The following is a 20601-nucleotide window of genomic DNA, read 5'->3' on the forward strand; positions in this document are numbered from 1 at the left end:
GAGGTGGTCTGTTCCTGTGTAAGTGGGCGGTTTATGGAAAGAATAATGTGTGCAGAAAATTTGGAGGTGTTGTGAACCCAGTAAATTTGTGCTTGTCTTTATAAAAGGTGGATGCATTGTGATTCTGCCTGTTGATTCTGCATCTCTCCTTCACTGCTGGTATTCAGTGATTTCTTGACTCTGTTCCAAACGAGCACAGCTCTGAAACCTGTGTCCAACCCAGCCGTCTGTCAGACTATCCCATAACCACACACACACACACACACACACACACACACACACACACACACACACACACACACACACACACACACACACACACACACACACACACACACACACACACACACACACACACACACACACACACACACACAATCTTTGCGGGGACTCTCCATAGGCGTAAAGATTTTTATACTGCACAAACTGTATTTTCTATTCCCAAACCACAACCCTACCCATCATACACACACACACACACACACACACACACACACACACACACACACACACACACACACACACACACACACACACACTAACCCGACCCCTAAACCTACCCATCACACACACACACACACACACACACACACACACACACACACACACACACACTAACCCGACCCCTAAACCTACCCATCACACACACACACACACACACTAACCCGACCCTTAAACCTACCCATCACACACACACACACACACACACACACACACACACACACACGCACACACTAATCCGACCCCTAAACCTACCCATCATACACACACACACACTAACCCGACCCCTAAACCTACCCATCATACACACACACACACACACACACACACACACACTAACCCGACCCCTAAACCTACCCATCACACACACACACACACACACACACACACACACACACACACACACACACACACACACACTAACCCGACTCCTAAACCTACCCATCACACACACACACACACACACACACACACACACACACACACACAAACCCGACCCCTAAACCTACCCATCACACACACACACACACACACACACACACACACACACACACACACACACACACACACAAACACACTAACCCGACCCCTAAACCTACCCATCACACACACACACACACACACACACACACTAACCCTACCCCTAAACCTACCCATTACACACACACACACACACACACACACACACACACACACGCACACACACACACACACACTAACTCGACCCCTAAACCTACCCATCACACACACACACACACACACACACACACACACACACACACACACACACACACACACACACACACACACTAACTCGACCCCTAAACCTACCCATCACACACACGCACACACACTAACCCTACCCCTAAACCTACCCATCATACACACAGACACACACACTAACCCGACCCCTAAACCTATCCATCACACACACACACACACACACACACACACACACACTAACCCGACCCCTAAACCTGCCCATCACAAAAACACACACACACACACACACACACACACACACACACACACACACACACACACACACACACACACACACACACACACACACACACACACACACACTCACTCACTCACTCACTCACTAACCAGACCCCTAAACCTACCCATCACACAAAACTTTCTACATTTTACATTTTCGAAAAAATATAATTTATTATGTTTATTAACCCATTTCCCTCGTTGGGAACCGCTGGCTGGTCCCTCAGTTTAGGCGATCTCAGGTTTCACTATCCTTGTGGGGACATTTTGGTGTAATATAAACCTGTTCACTCTCTCACACACTCACTCTCTCTCACACACACACACACACACACACACACACACACACACACACACACACACACACACACACACACACACACACTTACATGCACCAGCTGTTCCTGCGTGTCGTACTCTTTGCTGCAGCGCTCCCAGTGGCAGTTGGTCTCGTACACCAGCTCAGCCTCATGCTTGCACTCGTCCAAGTCTTCCTTCAGGTCCAGTGCGCCGCCCAGGTGGTCCTGAGGAACAGAACATTACGGCATAAACACTCTTTAGTGGATCGGCTTGTTAGCAAGAGAGAGAAAATGGGTCTCGTTCACTATTAATTGTGTGGAACATTCGTATTTATCAGCCTAATTCACAACACATGCATATGCACATTCATTTGTTCTTAATCTTGTTAATGAATGTGGAGTATTCTAAACGATTGCATGCCTGATGATAGTAATCTGCATAAAACGCCCACACCATCTCCATATAAGGGCTTTCCTATACAGCTTTTAGTCACTCTCAGAAAACATATGCTCTCTTTTTAAAAACAATTCATATCTATTCATAAAATTTCATTTTACCACGTTTTAAGTGTTAACTTCATGTTTTGAATCAATTTTAGAAGTAAAATGAATGATGAATCATGATTTGTTTGTGAAATCGTTTGTATGCAGATTTCACTATGCAGTGTTTGACGGTACATTAGACGAGAGCATGTTCTGGATAATTTTTTCCTTGTCATTGACCCTGTCAATTTTTTTTAATCTAATTATGCAACATTTAAGCAAAATGTAAGACATTTTAAGCAATCTCACACTGCTGCACATTTGCTTATCAACTTCTCCAACACTTTCTTGTGTTGTACTATTCAGAACAACAACAGCACGAATGTGAGTGTGATGTTGTTCACTAAATATGAAGTTAGTATATAATCAACAGACAAAACTTGGGCAGTTACAGTAGCTTGTTTTATAGTTTTTTTCTTCTGCAAGAACCAATGAGGTTCATTCTCGTTTTACGCATCACGTTTGAGCTTCTGCAAGAACCAATGAGGTTCGTTCTCGTGTTACGCATCACGTTTGAGCTTCTGCAAGAACCAATGAGGTTCGTTCTCGTGTTACGCATCACGGTTGAGCTTCTGCAAGAACCAATGAGGTTCGTTCTCGTGTTACGCATCACGGTTGAGCTTCTGCAAGAACCAATGAGGTTCGTTCTCGTGTTACGCATCACGTTTGAGCTTCTGCAAGAACCAATGAGGTTCATTCTCGTGTTACGCATCACGTTTGAGCTTCTGCAAGAACCAATGAGGTTCGTTCTCGTGTTACGCATCACGTTTGAGCTTCTGCAAGAACCAATGAGGTTCGTTCTCGTGTTACGCATCACGTTTGAGCTTCTGCAAGAACCAATGAGGTTCGTTCTCGTGTTACGCATCACGTTTGAGCTTCTGCAAGAACCAATGAGGTTCGTTCTCGTGTTACGCATCACGGTTGAGCTTCTGCAAGAACCAATGAGGTTCGTTCTCGTGTTACGCATCACGTTTGAGCTTCTGCAAGAACCAATGAGGTTCATTCTCGTGTTACGCATCACGGTTGAGCTTCTGCAAGAACCAATGAGGTTCATTCTCGTGTTACGCATCACGTTTGAGCTTCAACAAGAACCAATGAGGTTCATTCTCGTGTTGCGCATCACGTTTGAGCTTCAGCAAGAACCAATGAGGTTCATTCTCGTGTTACGCATCACGTTTGAGCTTCTGCAAGAACCAATGAGGTTCGTTCTCGTGTTACGCATCACGGTTGAGCTTCTGCAAGAACCAATGAGGTTCGTTCTCGTGTTACGCATCACGTTTGAGCTTCAGCAAGAACCAATGAGGTTCGTTCTCGTGTCACGCATCACGTTTGAGCTTCTGCAAGAACCAATGAGGTTCGTTCTCGTGTTACGCATCACGTTTGAGCTTCAGCAAGAACCAATGAGGTTCGTTCTCGTGTTACGCATCACGTTTGAGCTTCAGCAAGAACCAATGAGGTTCGTTCTCGTGTTACGCATCACGTTTGAGCTTCAGCAAGAACCAATGAGGTTCGTTCTCGTGTTACGCATCACGTTTGAGCTTCTGCAAGAACCAATGAGGTTCATTCTCGTGTTACGCATCATGTTTGAGCTTCTGCAAGAACCAATGAGGTTCATTCTCGTGTTACGCATCACGTTTGAGCTTCAGCAAGAACCAATGAGGTTCATTCTCGTGTTACGCATCACGTTTGAGCTTCTGCAAGAACCAATGAGGTTCGTTCTTGTGTTACGCATCACGTTTGAGCTTCTGCAAGAACCAATGAGGTTCATTCTCGTGTTACGCATCACGTTTGAGCTTCTGCAAGAACCAATGAGGTTCATTCTCGTGTTACGCATCACGTTTGAGCTTCTGAAAGGTTTGTTCTCATGCGTCAAGCAGGTTCGGTTGAGCTTCTGTTTATGTCCACTCATTAATGTTTAAATGTGAATAAAAGCCTAAATTCAATCTGTTCATCATATAAAGCGATCGAGTCTCTTCAGAATATTTAGACTAAACCACTCAATTCAAATGGATTAGTTTTACAATCTCTTTATGAACTTTTTGAAGCTTTAAAGTGGTAGTTACGTAGACTGTCAATGGAGAGACAGAAATCTCTCAGATTTCATTACAAAGATCTTCATTTGTGTTCCGAAGACGAACAAAAACCTTATGGGTTTGGAACGACATGAGGGTGAGTAATTAATAAAATAACATTAATTTTAGGGTGAACTAACTCTTTAATACCTCGACTTAAACCCAACAAAATATCAACGTCAGCTGTCATCACTATTCCACGTCAATTTGACATTGGCATTGCACCGATATTAAACCAAACCTCAATGTCTTAACATTGGCCCGTTGGACAGACAAATGCTATTGTGCCCTATAACAGCACTCCCTCAACGCTGATATATTATTTACTCGGCCAGAATGGTAGTATGAAGACGAAACATTAATTGTGCGCTTGTAGAGACACGTGTGTGGTGTTAAGAGCGATCGGACCGTGCTCTGCTGTGGGTAGCGGAGATGCTCACACACACACACACACACACACACACAGCATGCTGACTGCAGCATGTTTATCTCTGCCCTGTGAGCTATCTTCATCAATTCTGCTGGCCCCAAGACGACGGCAGCCGCCTTATTCCCCATGCATCAAGAGCCAACCTGCCTCACCGCCAAGAGCAGCCGCAGATTTGTCAAAAGATGAGCAGCGCGAAGGAGAAAGAGAGAGAGAAAAAACTCTCAGGTGACAATAACGGCCGGCCAATATTTCATTAAAATGAAGTGCTCTGGCACAGTTTACACGGCGCGCCGAGTGAGCGAGCCAACGCGTGTAAAGCTCTTATCAGCTGGAGTTTTTCTCGCGCGGTGCGTGTGAAGAAGCGGGTCAGGGGACCGCGGGGCTCCCGAGGGCCTCATGGCCTGTCATTGATCAGTACAAAGCATTTCAGAGAGAAAAATCCACAGTTTTTTCAGCATAACAGGACGAACGGGCCATTTCGTCAGTGGTTTCTTTGCGTTTTCCGTCAAGTTCTGTTCCATAACCTTGTGAGCGGCATCATAGATGATCTCAAGCCAGATATGTGTATTTCACAGAGCAATCAATCCCAGAATGCATTGCTTCGGCCTTAGAAAGGAAAACTAATATGGAGTCATGCTGATTTTAAATATATTTAATATAATGAAAAATATTGATAGAACAAAAATAGTTAGCTATAATAAATGTCATTAAAGTTTATTTTAATATTTATAACTATTTTTAAAACAAGTTTATACTAAAATACACTGTAAACAAACATCGGATGAAATCAGTTTTAATATTAATATAAAAATATTTTGTAATATTAATATATAAAACGTGTATTTTATATTAATATTCACTTATATTCTAAGTATATAATATATAATACAGTCAAATATATTTTATATTAATGTTAAAATGAAATTTATAGCATAAAAATTAATTATGTATAAAAGGGGTCATACAAATATAATGATAATAGTAATAACATTTATATTAATACATTAATGTAATACAATATATAATAATAATATAAAACAATATAACAATATTATTATTATAATATTATTATTTATATAGCACCTTTTATACGTAAAAATATGTATAAGGTGCCATACAATAATAATAATAAATGAATGTAGTACAATATATTTATTATATTGATTTATTTATATTAATATTAGCACACTAATATATTTTTTCTATTTTATATTAATACTAGAATGTAATATAATACTAAAGTTGCAGTGATTATTTAAAATGTTTTTATTTATATTATTTATATTATATATTAATATAATAAAATCTATTTTCTTGTGTCAAATCTCCACAATATTAGTGTGTGGACCTTCACTTGAGGTGTGTGTCGTGTGGAGCTTCCGCCTATGTAGAGAGCTTTTAGATCGCTTACTAATGAGGTTACATTTCATTTAAGATGTTGACTTCACTAGGTCGTGGTCCCTTACCGGAGAGCACGGTGACACAGGTCGCGGCCCGTCCAACTCTGTCTTGACCTTTGACCTCTTGTGGTTTAGGGGGTTTACCGTGCTGCTGACTGCAGAGTCTCCATTTGTGTTCTAAAGAAAGAGGGAAGGAGAGAAAGGAAAGAAGTCAGCATCGAGACAGTGGACGACTGAGTGCACACAGTGTTCAGCAACGCTCTCCTCGACCCAGAATGCTGTGCGGTCTGGATCTGCTTTGTGTTTCTGCTTGCCTGAACGTGACACAGAGAAACTGCGTCTGATCAACAGGACTGCTAATGTGTGTGTAGCTCTAAGAATGATAATCAGGCTCTTTTCATTTATTTTTAAATAAAATGTACAATGAAATAATTATTGATGAATTAATTCCAAATTACAAGAATACTAATAGTTTATTATTATTATGGTTATAACAACACTACAATAAAATATAATAATTTCTTGAAAAATATTTGTTATTATTAATGCATCTATTTATGTTATTATTGTTGTTTGTATACCACCATAATACATATATTTTTTGATGCATGAGCTATACAGATGTAACTACTAATAATACTAAATATTATTATAAATATATTACAATGAAATATAATCATAGTTTATTGTGAAATTATTATTATTATTATTAATTGTATTGAAACATTTATTGATAAATTATTTTATATATAAAAGGTGCTATACAAATAATAATAATAATAGTTCTATAAATAAAAGTTCTATAAATGTAATAATATAAATAATGTATAACAATTGACTGTAAAATAATGTATTATTATTAATATTATTGTATGGCACAATTTATAGATAAAATATTTGTACTTGTAAAAGGTGCTTGTACAAATAATAACAATATTAATAATTGCAATTAATAGTAGCACTAGTACTATTAATAATATTACAATACAATATTTTAACATTATTATTATTATTTGTATAGCAAAAATGTATTATGTGTAAAAGGTGCCATATAGTTTTAATAATAACAATAGCAATAATAATAATATTTTTATTAATAATAATAATAGTACTATAAATAATATTATAATAAAATATTAGTTTATAATGTATTATTATTATTTGAATAGATATATATATATATATATATATATAAATGGTGCACTGCAAATACAATAATATAATAATAATTTGTATGCACTTTTTATAATTAAATATTGATCAAAAGCATTCTAATAAACGTAATAAAAGGAGACTGGTAAAACTGAGTGTGGTTGTGTTGGTGTGTCAGTGGTCAGGTGTGTTACCTTCGTGTCGATGTCACTGGCGGTGTGTGTGGGCAGGGTGGAGAGGCTCAGTGGGATTCTGCTGGAGAACGCGGGTGACGACTGTATGAGCGGTGGAGTGTGTCCGAACGCACTGAGGCTTCGCTGCTGGGACAACAGCTGCTGATACGCCACCGGATTAATGGAGTGTGGGAACGGGAACGAAGGGCTGGAACAGAGGAGGAAGAGATGAGCATGTGCTGTATGTGCAAATGATCGGCTCTGACTGTCTCGAGATGTCACGTTGATGTCACGAGATGTCAAGACCGAAACGTTGAGACCGAAACGTTGCTAATAAAAATGTTATACTCGTTTGCAAGTGTTTATAGTGTGCGGAATTTCCTTGTTTTTTTTTCATTTTTGACCTGACTCAATTGGTATTTTCGATGGTGATTGCTAATTACTACAACAATCCAAACAATAAACATGCGAATCAACAAGGAGAAACATTCCACATACCCATAATGTCAACTAAAGCTTGAACAGAAACTGAGGGCTTCTATACATGGGAAACAAGGGGAGCTAACGAGACTGATTAACGACACACAGCTGAACCAAATGAACTAATGAAGATGTGATGTTGTCCTGCTCCACTTCACAGACACTGAGGCCACATTTACACATAGCCAGGTATTTAGAGAAACGAATATTTCCCCCCCTCCATTTTCAATAATAACACCAACATCAACCCGCATAAATACGCCGTCGAGTGCCATCATAACTATGCCAAACCTATGGGCGGCAGTGTAGGGAGAAGGATAAAGCCATGCAAGGCAGCCAATCAGAATCCTCAGAATCGACAACAATGAATAACACAAGCGACTTCCTAGGGCGCTTACATGACGTTAAGCATTTTCTGGCGCATAATGTGAGGTTTGAGAACCTAAAACCCCGTTTCTCCCAGTTGAAACGGCAACACATAACAGGCATTATCAGAAATCTCCACTTTGGTTTTTAGAAATAATCGTTTTCTGTGATAAAAACGGGGTTTTCGTGTAAATGAGAGGCCAAACCGCAGGGAAATATCTGCGTCTTCCCTTCGTGTAAACGGGGCCTTAGTGAAAGGAGAATTTTAGAATGACGGGACACTCGTTTATATGACACTTTATTCAACAGGAAGAACAGCTCGCTCCCGCGTCATTATGCTATTTCAAAGTCATTGCACATGCGCAGTCCTTTTAGTTTCGGTTCTCAATCCGATCAAGTGTTTACATGTTCTCTTGAACGGATTAGAAAAGGAATAAACCAGCCCTTTCAATCCGATCGAAATTTAATTCGGATCGAGCTCAATCGGATCGATTACGGGGTTTACATGAAGGCTTTTTGAGCCGTCAATCCGATTAGTAACGGATTATTTGTGTGCATGTAGAGATTAAATCCAGTTAGTACCTGATTCCTCCGACAGACAGGTGTCCATAGGAGCTGCTGGCGGCCGAACTGGAGCGGGAGTTGTTGATGTAGGCCACCAGAGAGTTGGGTGATGTTCGGATCATGGTCTGCAGGTCGATGCTGGCGTCCGAGAGCGGAGAGATGGATAACGCTCGCTTTCGACTCAACCGGGGCGTCAGACGAGGGCTGGGAAACCGTGACACTGTGGAACATACAAACAAACACGTAACATGTTAAAGCATGCAGTCAAACCTGTACTCTTTAAACAAGTTCATTGTGCAATTCATCAATGCAAATTATTCCAAATCTTTATGTGACAATGTCAGAAATGCACAAAATTTGGCACACATGTACACCAGGGCAGTCTGAGTGCACGCACCAAATTTAAGCCATTTCCACCAATAGTTGGCGCTATAACTTAAAAGAATCTTAAAACTGTAACTGTGATGAAGTTTACCCCAAAATGTACCTCAAAAACACCCATATGGCTTTATGCTGAAAGTTGCCAGATGTTCCACATCTGTTTGGAGCTTATGATTGCTGCTAACTGCAATATTTTTGATGCTCCAATGCTTATAAAGTTTCTGTACACTCGGGTACTTTGGGTTAATTGGGACTAAACGGCTTATAGCCGAGGAAAATGGTCTGTAGTTTTGATACATGCATCTGAGAGCGGAAAGATAGACTGTAAAATTCTGTTATTTTTTGTAAAATTAATGTTACTTTCTTAATAAATGTTTATTGTGCAGTTCATCAATGCACATTTTTTTTTATAATTCAATTTTTTTTTTCTTTTTTATCCATCAGGATTTTAATTCCAGTTAAAATCCATAATTCTGAATAGCATAGAAACTGTCCAGTCATTCAGCAGATACTCCCAGCATGACACCAGAAAAACACCAGTTCAATTGATCAATACTTCAGTTTGATTCTCTTTCTCTCACTCGGGAGAATCTCAGTGTGTCGTTTCCAGTTTAGTTCACTGCTGAGCTATTTTAGGAACCTCACAAGCGTGTGTGCGTGTGTGTGTGTGTGTGTGTGAGTGTGGAGTACGATTGCATGATCGATGCTCTCACACACCCTGTGCGACACGCGCCTCTGCAGGATAGAGCCGAACCCCATCAATAAGTGCTCAAGATTGATTTCTGGCCGTGGAAAACAGAATATACTGTACTTGGATAACGTGACTTCACTGGGAAACCGGCTTCACTCCAGTATTACAAAGATAGTGAAGAAGTCACAACAAACTTTGTGCAAAAAATAAAATAAAAAATTGGCATCTTTGCAAATGACTATTTTGAGCAAATGACTACTATGTTGTCCTTTTTTGCTCTTAAAATGATCTTAAAGTTCATTAACGCATGATTGTCTAATTGATAAAAAAGAAAGTACCAATAAAATTAAGTAACGTTTAAAATATTTGTAAAAAAAGTATTTTAAAATTATTATTAAAAATGTTTATATTTAAAATATTATATAAAATTATATTTAGATTTTATATTAAAATATATTTTTATTTTTGTTCAATATTTAAAATGTATAAAGCTATTTAACACATTACTTTAAATAAAATATTATTTTAAAGAAATATTATTATTCATATTATATACATATACATATAATATTATAAAAAAATACTTAAATATATAAATATATATACAAATATATAAATATAATACTTATAATATAATTTAAAAATAAAATATTTGATTTCATTTTAAAATAGTGTTTCTACAGCTACTTATGTTTTGGTCATATTGTATGTATAAAAAAAAATACAGAAGAAAAATCAATTCAAAGTATTCTGAAAATTAGTTTAAAGTGATTTATTGTGTTAAAGGCTGAATAGGAGTAGTGAAAAAATATCATCCCCATCTCAAACTCAGCGTGACCTCATTTTGATTTGATTTGGGATAATTAATCCTTCCCAATAAATTACCGTAATTACCCAGATAACAATCAAACGATTGCAGACTTGACTTTGTTTAATGTGGGTAATTTACAGAACCGATTCTGGCTCAAAAAGAAATGTGTGTGAATAATAAGTGTATGTTTGTGCGTCAGTGGCTCATGATTGTCTTGGTGACATCAACAGCGATTCAAAAGACTTTCATTTAATATATGCGCCATTAAACCGGATGCTTTATCATTAAGGTAGTGATAACTTGTGTAGAGTATGTTTCAGACCAAAGATGCTCTGAGCAGTTTGCTATTTCAGTGGAGAGTTACTGAGACAACTGCAGCTAACTCAACAGGTGCTAAGCATTAGACCCTGTGTGTGTGTGCGCGCGCGTGTGTGTGTATCCAGAGACTCTGGCAACCGGACGTCCATAATGATTTCATCACGAGCAGCGCCAACACAAGCAGGATTACACAAATCATTTATTTGTGTGTGTGTGTGTGTGTGTGTGGACGTGTTCCCTACAGACCACAGCGCTAATAAATAATCCCTCAGCTTTGTTGCAGTGAGGGTCATTACTCTTAGCATGAGCTAATGGTTTGCTGTCATGTTCAGGCGTTCGTTGGAGCTCCTAACACATCTTTAGTGCTAAGAGCCGCCTCAGGACCCAAATCCAGAGAGAACTGATGCTAAACATACAGTACAAAAGACAAAGAAAAACAAACCTAAAACTCACAACGTCAATGTCTTACAGGAATCTTTTGGAGCTCCTGATCTATGACTCAAAGCAGACGTTGGGCCTGTGTGCGTCTGCAGATTTTAAACGCGTTCTGTGGTGGAATTTGCATGGTCTTACAAAGATGCCATGATCTTACGCCTTCACCTCAGTGGAGATGAGTTTATTAACATGATCTCGCCAGCCATCAGAGGACAGAGCTTAAATGATGTTTTGATGCCATGCACTGTTTGTGTTTGCATGAAGCTAAATTTATATGAACAAATATGGCTTATTGGATGTGACAATGTCAGAACTTCACAAAATTTGGTGCACATGTACACTAGGACAATCTGAGATAACGCACCAAATTTCAGCAGTTTCCACCAATAGGTGGCGCTATAACAAAAAAGAACTCAAAACTGTACCTGTGATCACGTTTGCAGCAAAATTGACCCCAAAAACAAGTCTACACGCAACATCCATATGACTTCATGCTGAATGTTGGCAATTGTGGTAATTTTCTCTAAGTTTCCAATATGTTTGGAGTTAATGATTGCTACTAACTGCAACATTTTTGATTGTTACAGTGACTCTGGCTGGTCCATTGCTTATAGAGTTACTGTACCTCTGGGTATTTTGGGTTAATCGTGACTAAACGGCATATAGCCAAAGAAAATGTGTTTTTAAACTCTGAAGTTGTCTTTACAACTTTCTAACTGGCTTTGCTTGACTTATCATATCTCTCATTCTCTTTCTATCTGTCTTTGTAACTGACTCATGCTGTTTCCAGTCAAAGCGTGGGACACGCTCCACTGTCAGCATCCAAACACATCTGTGTAAAAGCTGTCGGGAAGCATCAGCGGCTCCGGACGGGACACAGATCAAAGCCAGACGGAGTTAGCTCAGCTAAATGAGCTATTCATTCATGTTGCTTTAGCAAAGCCCGAGATCTGTGCGCACACCCACACCCGATACGCCATGCTAAAGAGGGAGAGCGAACGGAGAGTGTTTGTTTTTCAAATCTGATTGTTTGAAGGAGACGCAAGAGCAAATGTTTGCTCTATAGAGAGGAAGAGGCCTACTGTATATCACCATGTGTTTGTTTGAAATAACACCTCGTGTCTCTCTGGAGCATTACTCACATTAGTCTCGTCATGGTATTTTTCCTCTGACTGATTCGGAGAACAGCACAAATGTGTTAAATACAGATGAGAAAGTCAAATAAACGTGACATAATCCATCTGTTAATAATGTGATGCTTCAGTTACTCTGATTCACATCCACAGAAATTCCAAAAGCAATAAATCAATAATTATGATAGCTTGACAATTGTTCTTTTCAAAACCCCTAAGTAACCAGGCGGAAAGTGAAGAGTTCAGTCCACCCACACTGAACATGAAACTGCTGCATAATAACATACATTCAGAACATATCTGTTGTTTAATGTATAGTTAAGGAGCAGATTTTAGACCAATGATATGCTACAGTGGGCGGAGCGAGTCAGTGCAATCAACTAAATTCCCTTTTGCTAATCACTTGGTTATTTAAGATGTAAAACTCTTTTGATGAACTTCAAGCTTCACCATCATTGACTTTAACAGCTAATTTGACTAAACGAGCAGTTATGGATCATTTGGATAGCTCCATTGTCCTGACCTATGAAGCGCTGGATGACAGAACGGAGAAAGAACATAAACATCACCAGTGTGAAGCTTCCCGCCAGTGTTTAGAGTGTCGGCTGCGAGCGGATGCTGAACACGAGGGAGTTTATTTATTTTACTGTCTGCTGGTGTAAGAATCGAAGAGAAATGTGTGTTTATAAAGTCCTTTGAAGCCACACATAAGTATTACCCTGGATTTAAATGTGAAACAAATATTATGTTTAAATTCTAAACACGGTTAAACAGATATGGCTGTAACTCACCGTCGACCGGGGTGAAGTATTCGGGCAGATGAGCCGCCCCGGCTCCCTGCATCAGTAACTCCCCGTACGGGTTCCTGTGGCCCGTCATCAGGTGGTAGTAGTCGGCTGGGGAGGCGCCGGGGGGCGGAGGGGGCAGACCGAACAACCCTCGTTCCTTCAGGTGCTCGTGAGCCACTGCCAGGGAGAAGAGACAGTTAAAAGAGTCATATATTCACGGTTATATCATATCATATCATGATTATCACACCTCTGAGCTCAATAGCATACGACCTGCCCACATTTGCATTACATCATGATGAAAAAACAGTGTGAATTATATGTTGAATTCGCTTTTGTTTTTATATTTTCAGTTTTAATTTGACATTTTTTTGCATGTTTTTTGCCATTTTTATTAGTTTTTGTTTTTTTTTGCTTTTTAGATTTAGTCATTTTAGAACCTCAATATAAACACATTATATTTCAGTTAGTTGCCAAGACAACATTTCAAATTTTCGTTTACATACACTTTTCATCTAATATTTATGTTTTCAGCTTCATTTCAATTAACAAAAATGTTTTTTAATAGCTTTAGTTAACAATAGAGTGCATTAGTCCCCGCCCCATTTTTCAGCACCGATGGTTCCGGAAGTATTTTTTTCCATTCATTTTTTTCGATAGGAATTTCAAAAAACAGTCTTTGTTAAAGCATTATAAGCCATGAACGAAGCCAATCAGCTACAAGGTGAATCTCAACACTACAAACTTTGATTTAAAGCAAAAAAGTTTTTAAAAATCAGACAAAAAATACAAAGATAAAAGACTTGACAGCTTTAGTGAGGGATAGAACTACAATCCCATGAAGCATTGTGAACAGCATAATCACATTAAAAACAATGGAGAAATATACAAATACTCATTTAAAAATGTTGATTATATATCTAAAAATATATATTTTGATATATGTTTATTGCAAAATATGCAATTTATATATATATTTTGAGAGCATACAGGTTTGTGTGCTGGCGGCTTCAACAGAAGTGAATACCCTCGATTAACAACCTCACAGTAAAGCTGTCTTTAAAGGTTTATACGTTTCCCTATGGAGAAAATGAATTGACTTTTTACTTCCGGAGCCCGACTGTTGCACTCTATAACAATGCTGACGTATAGTGGTTAGCCAATCAGAACAGAATTAAATTTGCATATAAATATATGTATTAAGATGCAATAAACCTTAACTAACATTATAAGTAAAGCTTTACTAGCCGTACAGACGGGAGGTCAAGGGATCTACAGTAAGAAGAGAGTTGACATCTGCACCTAGTAAACTTCTTTTAAAAGTGTCAGCATCAATCAGAGAGAGAGTTTAACATGTTTAATGCTCAAGTCGTTCAAGAATAGATTAGGACAGAAATATGGTGTGGAAACGCAGACGTGAATGCTGGTCAATGCATTGCAAGCTTGAACTGTGATTAAACACAACAAAGCCACCCCTCATTAAAACATGACCAAAAAAAAAAAAATCCAAAAATATATGTATCTGTCTCTCCTTTAATATAGAAATAAATCTCTGCCAATGAACACAATCAAAAAGTGTCTTGGATTCTATTCCAAAGCCTTTAATGTCTATATATTCTTCCAACTTGAAAAATAAATACGGCCTTAAAAGACGAGCCAACACTAACGCCAGGCCTGTGTTTGAGCGCTGAGGTCTGAAACGGGTCTGGAAACCATTCAAGGCCACATCTACCCATCCACACTCGCTTCGGCTCAAATAGCCCCATTTCTCTTTCCCGGCGCTCTTTTATGCCTTTATCGCTGTTGGGATCTCCTGCGTGCTGCTTATTTAAGTTTAAAGGTGCAAACACATTACTGCTGACAGACTGTGAACCGTGATTTATATGTCACTCGATCGGCTCGCCGCGACCTGTAATTGTAATTCAGCTCTGAAGAAAGAGGTCTGTCGTCGGGTTCGGCCCAACATTGGGGAATTCTGCCTTGTCGTTTTTCTCGTGTTAATTTCCAGAACGTCCCCCGAAGGGCAAATCGCAGGATGGGGAAAGTTGCACATGTTTGACAATTTGCATGTGGCCAAACCCTAATATACACACATCCCTCAGAGATGATTGTGTGCAGCATTCAGAATGGTAATAATTAAAACGAAGTTGAAGTTTTGAAATGCTGAATTTGCAAACCCTGTGTTGAGGCTCAAATAACGCAGATCTGTTTTAGAGTAACTACACCAACCCTGCCATGTGAAGTAAGATTGCTGAGTGTTAGTGTTGATCAGCAGCCAGAATTGGGGAGTAACTAACTCAAATTATTTTAGAAATTATTAAAAATGAGATAATGTACAGTTAGGCGGTCATTAATCACAAAATAAACCCAAAAATGTTGAAAGAAGTCTGTTCTGCTCACAGAAGATGTGTTTATTTGATCAAAAATACAGGGAAAAATGTCATATATTATTTCAATTTAAATATCAGCTTTCTATGTGAATATATAGTAAAATGTAATTTATTCCTGTGATCAAAGCTGAATTTACTCCAGTCTTCAGTGTCACATGATCCTTCAGAAATCACTCTAATATGATGATTTGATGCTCTGATTATTATCAGTGTTGAAAACAGCTTCAAATTTTTGTTTTTAAGGATGAATATAGAGAAAAAGTTCAAAAGAACAGTACTTATTTGAAATAGTAACTGATTACATCTCTGACTGCAGAAATAAATTGCAAATAAAGAAATGAAAATCGCACTGTTTACTCATGCATGTAAATGTATGTTAAATACAAGTTTTAGTTTGAGTGCAGGCGTTTTGCCCTCCTCACCGTCAGCAGGGCTCAGTCCTCGGGCCGCTGAGATCATGGAGAGTGTGGGACTGGCGTGTGCCGAGCGCAGGTAATGCTCCATGTGTGGAGACACATACGAGTGAGGAGGGAGGAAGGACTCGCCGGCGCCCCCTGGAGACAGCCGGATCAGAGAGATGTCGGAGATCACCGGGCTGCCCGCTAACCCTGGAGGCCTGGAGAGAGAAACACTGCTTTTAAAGAGACCATTAACAGCTAAAATAATCACAGATCATCACTGATTCTCTGCACTTTTCCTCAAATGATGGTCAAAAGAAACGGTCATAAACTCCTTTTTTTGTAGTGCAAAATGGTTGTGGGCAATAGAGTTCAACGATTTGGGTTAAAAAAATTCGATTTTTCTGATACAATATTGTGATTATGATTTAAAATGTGATTTAATAAATTGCAGGTTTCGTGTGCTTGTTTGTAGGGCTGCACAATTTTGTCAAAATTTTGTGATTATCTATCAATATAATAAAATAAAATAATACTTATACTAATAAATACTATTATTATTACTGTAATAGTTTAATTGTATAGTATGTGTATGTAAATGTAACTGTGTAGTATAGTGTATACATAAAATCATATAAAAATGACTAAAAACAAGAAATATAACCAGAAATATTTCACAGTAAAAATTTATATTTAAGAAAATAAATATAATAATAAAATATAATAATATAAATTTACATTACAACTGTGCAATTACAATACTAATATTTATGATGATACTGATATTATTATTACTAAATAAACAAAAATGACAAAAAAACTAAAGAAATATTACTATAAATATTTCACAGTAAAATAAAAAAATTGAATATAGTACTACAAATAGTATATAGTATTAAATTAGTTTTACATTACAACTGTAAAATCACAGTACTACTCATTATGATTATTACTAAATAAAAATATAAAATTACTAAATAAAAACTAAATAAGAAATATTACTAATGTAATACATTTTTACTGTAAAATAAAATGAAAAAATGTTACATTACAATTGTAAAATTTGCAATACTAATATTTATGTTATTGTTATTTGTATTACTTTTTTATTACAAAATAAGAAACAACTAGAAATATTTCACAGTAAAAAAAGAGTATTTAAGAAAAAAAATAGAATAACAAAATATGTTTTACATTACAACTGTAAAATCACAGTACAAATTATTATGATTATTACTAAATAAAAACATAAAATTACTAAATAAAAGCAAAATAAGAATTATTACTAATGTAATAAATTTTTACTGTAAAATAAAATGAAAAAAATGTTACATTACAATTGTAAAATTGCAATACTAATATTTATGTTATTGTTATTTGTATTACTTTTTTATTACAAAATAAGAAACATAACTAGAAATATTTTACAGTAAAAAAAAGAGTATTTAAGAAAGATAACAGAATAATAATTTTGTAAAATTAACTCTAAAATTACAATACTAATATTTAAGGCTTATTTTCTTCATTTTGAAACATCATCAAAACATCAAAAAAAAAAAAAATTATCGTTTCGTTTCCAGTATTTGGGAAGATGGTTGGCACATGTTGTGCTTTCAAACGCACGTTTCGTTTCCAGTAGTCACGTTGTGATTCTGGTTACATAATAGAGCTCGTTCGCACATGCGCACTCTTCAAAAACGACGCTTTAAATCTCTTGACAAACTAAAAGACGTAAATGACATTTGTATGTATTCTAAATAAAAGACACAGGTTGCACTGAATGTCATCTTGCTTATTTTGCTCAAGATAAGGATTTATTGAGTCCACGTCATGCAATCTAGAAACTCTTCTTCAGGTCGAGATCTGTCGTTCAAACACACAACTCTGCGATGCTGTTTGCGAATGTTCGTTGGATCGATGGTTTCGGGAAACACCGACTCGTTGAACTGCTGATAACGAGGGAACTTGCGACTATAGTTGGCTAACGATGCTTTCGGGAAACACACCCCAGCCCGAGTTGGCAAACATTCGCTGGAGAACCGTGAACCTTCAAGATCATTTACAGGATTGCTGAATCCCCCCTCCTGTATTCACTCAGCAACTCTTTAAAACCGGTTTGTTTGTCCCTGTCAAGCACCTTGACAGCAGTCTGAAAACATTTTAGACACACTGATCAAACGATTCAATGTTTGACACGAGTCCCTCGTTCATGGGTTTCATAGTTATGAAAGTTTGCCATAACTAATATTTGTGAGGTTTGGCGCTGGGCTCAGAGAGGCATTAGTGCGTGAGCTCGTCTGAGGTGTGATGGGAAAAACGCCAAACTCTCTAACACAAACCAGACCGCTCTCAATCTACGGCTGCCCTTTCATTTCCCCTCTTTTCCATCCCTCCATCAAGGAAACGTCTGCGCTGTAGTTAAGGATCATTTTTCTTGTTTTATTCGTCAGCCACATTTCTCTCGAGACTTTCTGATGATTCCCAGACGGGAGAATGAGGTGGTGGGACATGAGTTTTGTTGAAAAGTCCCACTCAATTTCGACCTCACTGTAAAAAAAAATATATATATATTTTTTATACTTAAAAAAGTTCATGCAATTTTAAGTTTAGTCAACTTGAAATATGAAGTTGCACTGTGACTTTTTTTTTTACGGTGTGCAATGACAATGACATAAAAAATCAGATCACAGAGTTTGTTTATATATATATATATATATATATATATATATATAGATTAACTTTGTCTCAGATTTTTCTCAGCAAATGCGTCATGTTCAATACACTGTACACTGTAATAAATTATTGCAACCTGGTTGTTCATTGAAATTAAAAAAATTGAGTTAATACAATGAAGGACATTGATTTAATAAATGGAAACTCACATTTTTATGTTATCTGATCCACATTAATTATCTAAGTTGATTTGACAAAAGAAAACAAGTTGCGATAAATCATGAAAATATATTTTTTACAGTGTATAATGTTACAAAATAAATTTCTTACAGATCAGAAATGTTCATTTTGAGATTTTTGACGTTTGATTAAAGACTTTGCACTTATTCTATATTTAATCTCATTGGTGTCTATAGGAGAAACTAATGAGGTATTTTTCTTTCCTATGCATTTTTAAACCTAATTAAATCGCTCCATCTGGCAATATCTGATTAGCAAATTACTGATGATTTCCACCCAGTTTTAATGACATAACAAAAAAAAAACATGTGAAATGATGGTTTTGATTGTTTCTCCATGATGCAACAGAGCAAACGGAGCGGTTCGACTATAAGATCATCTCATTTAAATATTGCGAGCATAATATATGTTGTTCTTCTCAAGATAAGGCTGAAAAAACAAAAACAACGAGCATGTATCATGCATATTAATAACGGCCTCTCTCTTTGGAGATCAGATGGACTGTATGTAAAACATTCTCGGTTTCAAACAAAAAGAGAGCACACAGCCCGGGCGGCACTTAAATAAGTAATGTAATATTCAGATTTAAAATGCTTAGCCTGTGGAGTGATTCTCATTTTCATAGCCAGAACAACACTGAAGCATGGCCTACTCCGCACCAGGGGATTGTGGGACCTCGCAAGCTGCCTCTTTCACACCTATACCCTCCTGAAGAGACAGACGCTCTGCGAGTCGGGGCTCAGGGCTCCCAGAATGCATCGGGGTAACGCCCGTGATGGACGATCGAGCCAGAATCCAGTAAATCTCAGCGGCCAAACGCTGCGGGATCCGACGGGACACTCAAAGTCCTTGGCTGAACCCGAAATCAGTCATTCGATCGGGATCAGGAGGGAATTTGATCACTAATGTAAATACTGTGACAGGAGCAAATGGAGTAGACAATTTATATATATATATATATATAGAGAGAGAGAGTATTATATAAAGTATTTATAAAGTATTTTATGTATATTTATTATACATCAAATGTATATTAATATGTAATAATAAAAGAGAATAAAAAAGTTCATGATAATAAAAACTTACCATGCACAAAAACAAAACAAATATGAAGAATATTATAAATTTTTGGGGTTTTAAAGTATTATTTTTTAATCATACATTTTATCATATATATATATATATATATATATATATATATATATATATATATATATATATATATATATATATATATATATATATATATATATATATATATATATATATGTGTATATATATAAATATTTTAATAAATTCAGATAAAATGTATGATTAAAAAATATTATACACAGACACATTTATTCTTATTATTAAAATAA

The 20601-nt window shown here is 37.1% G+C and overlaps 1 protein-coding gene across 1 annotated transcript in view; it reads right to left on the minus strand.

The window, feature by feature from the left end:
* Positions 1 to 20601, minus strand: part of gli2b (GLI family zinc finger 2b) — a 94184-nt gene that overhangs the window by 12054 nt on the left and 61529 nt on the right. Inside the window, exons 4-9 of the mRNA XM_081357572.1 lie at positions 16352 to 16545; positions 13543 to 13716; positions 9001 to 9202; positions 7594 to 7780; positions 6314 to 6424; positions 1893 to 2027 (exon numbers count right to left, since the gene is read on the minus strand). Coding sequence (XP_081213698.1) covers positions 1893 to 2027; positions 6314 to 6424; positions 7594 to 7780; positions 9001 to 9202; positions 13543 to 13716; positions 16352 to 16545 — 1003 coding nt within the window. The remainder of the gene's footprint in view (positions 1 to 1892; positions 2028 to 6313; positions 6425 to 7593; positions 7781 to 9000; positions 9203 to 13542; positions 13717 to 16351; positions 16546 to 20601) is intronic.

This window comes from Scardinius erythrophthalmus (genome assembly GCF_964197995.2).
Source record: "Scardinius erythrophthalmus genome assembly, chromosome: 25".
In the NCBI taxonomy this organism is placed as follows: domain Eukaryota; kingdom Metazoa; phylum Chordata; class Actinopteri; order Cypriniformes; family Leuciscidae; genus Scardinius; species Scardinius erythrophthalmus.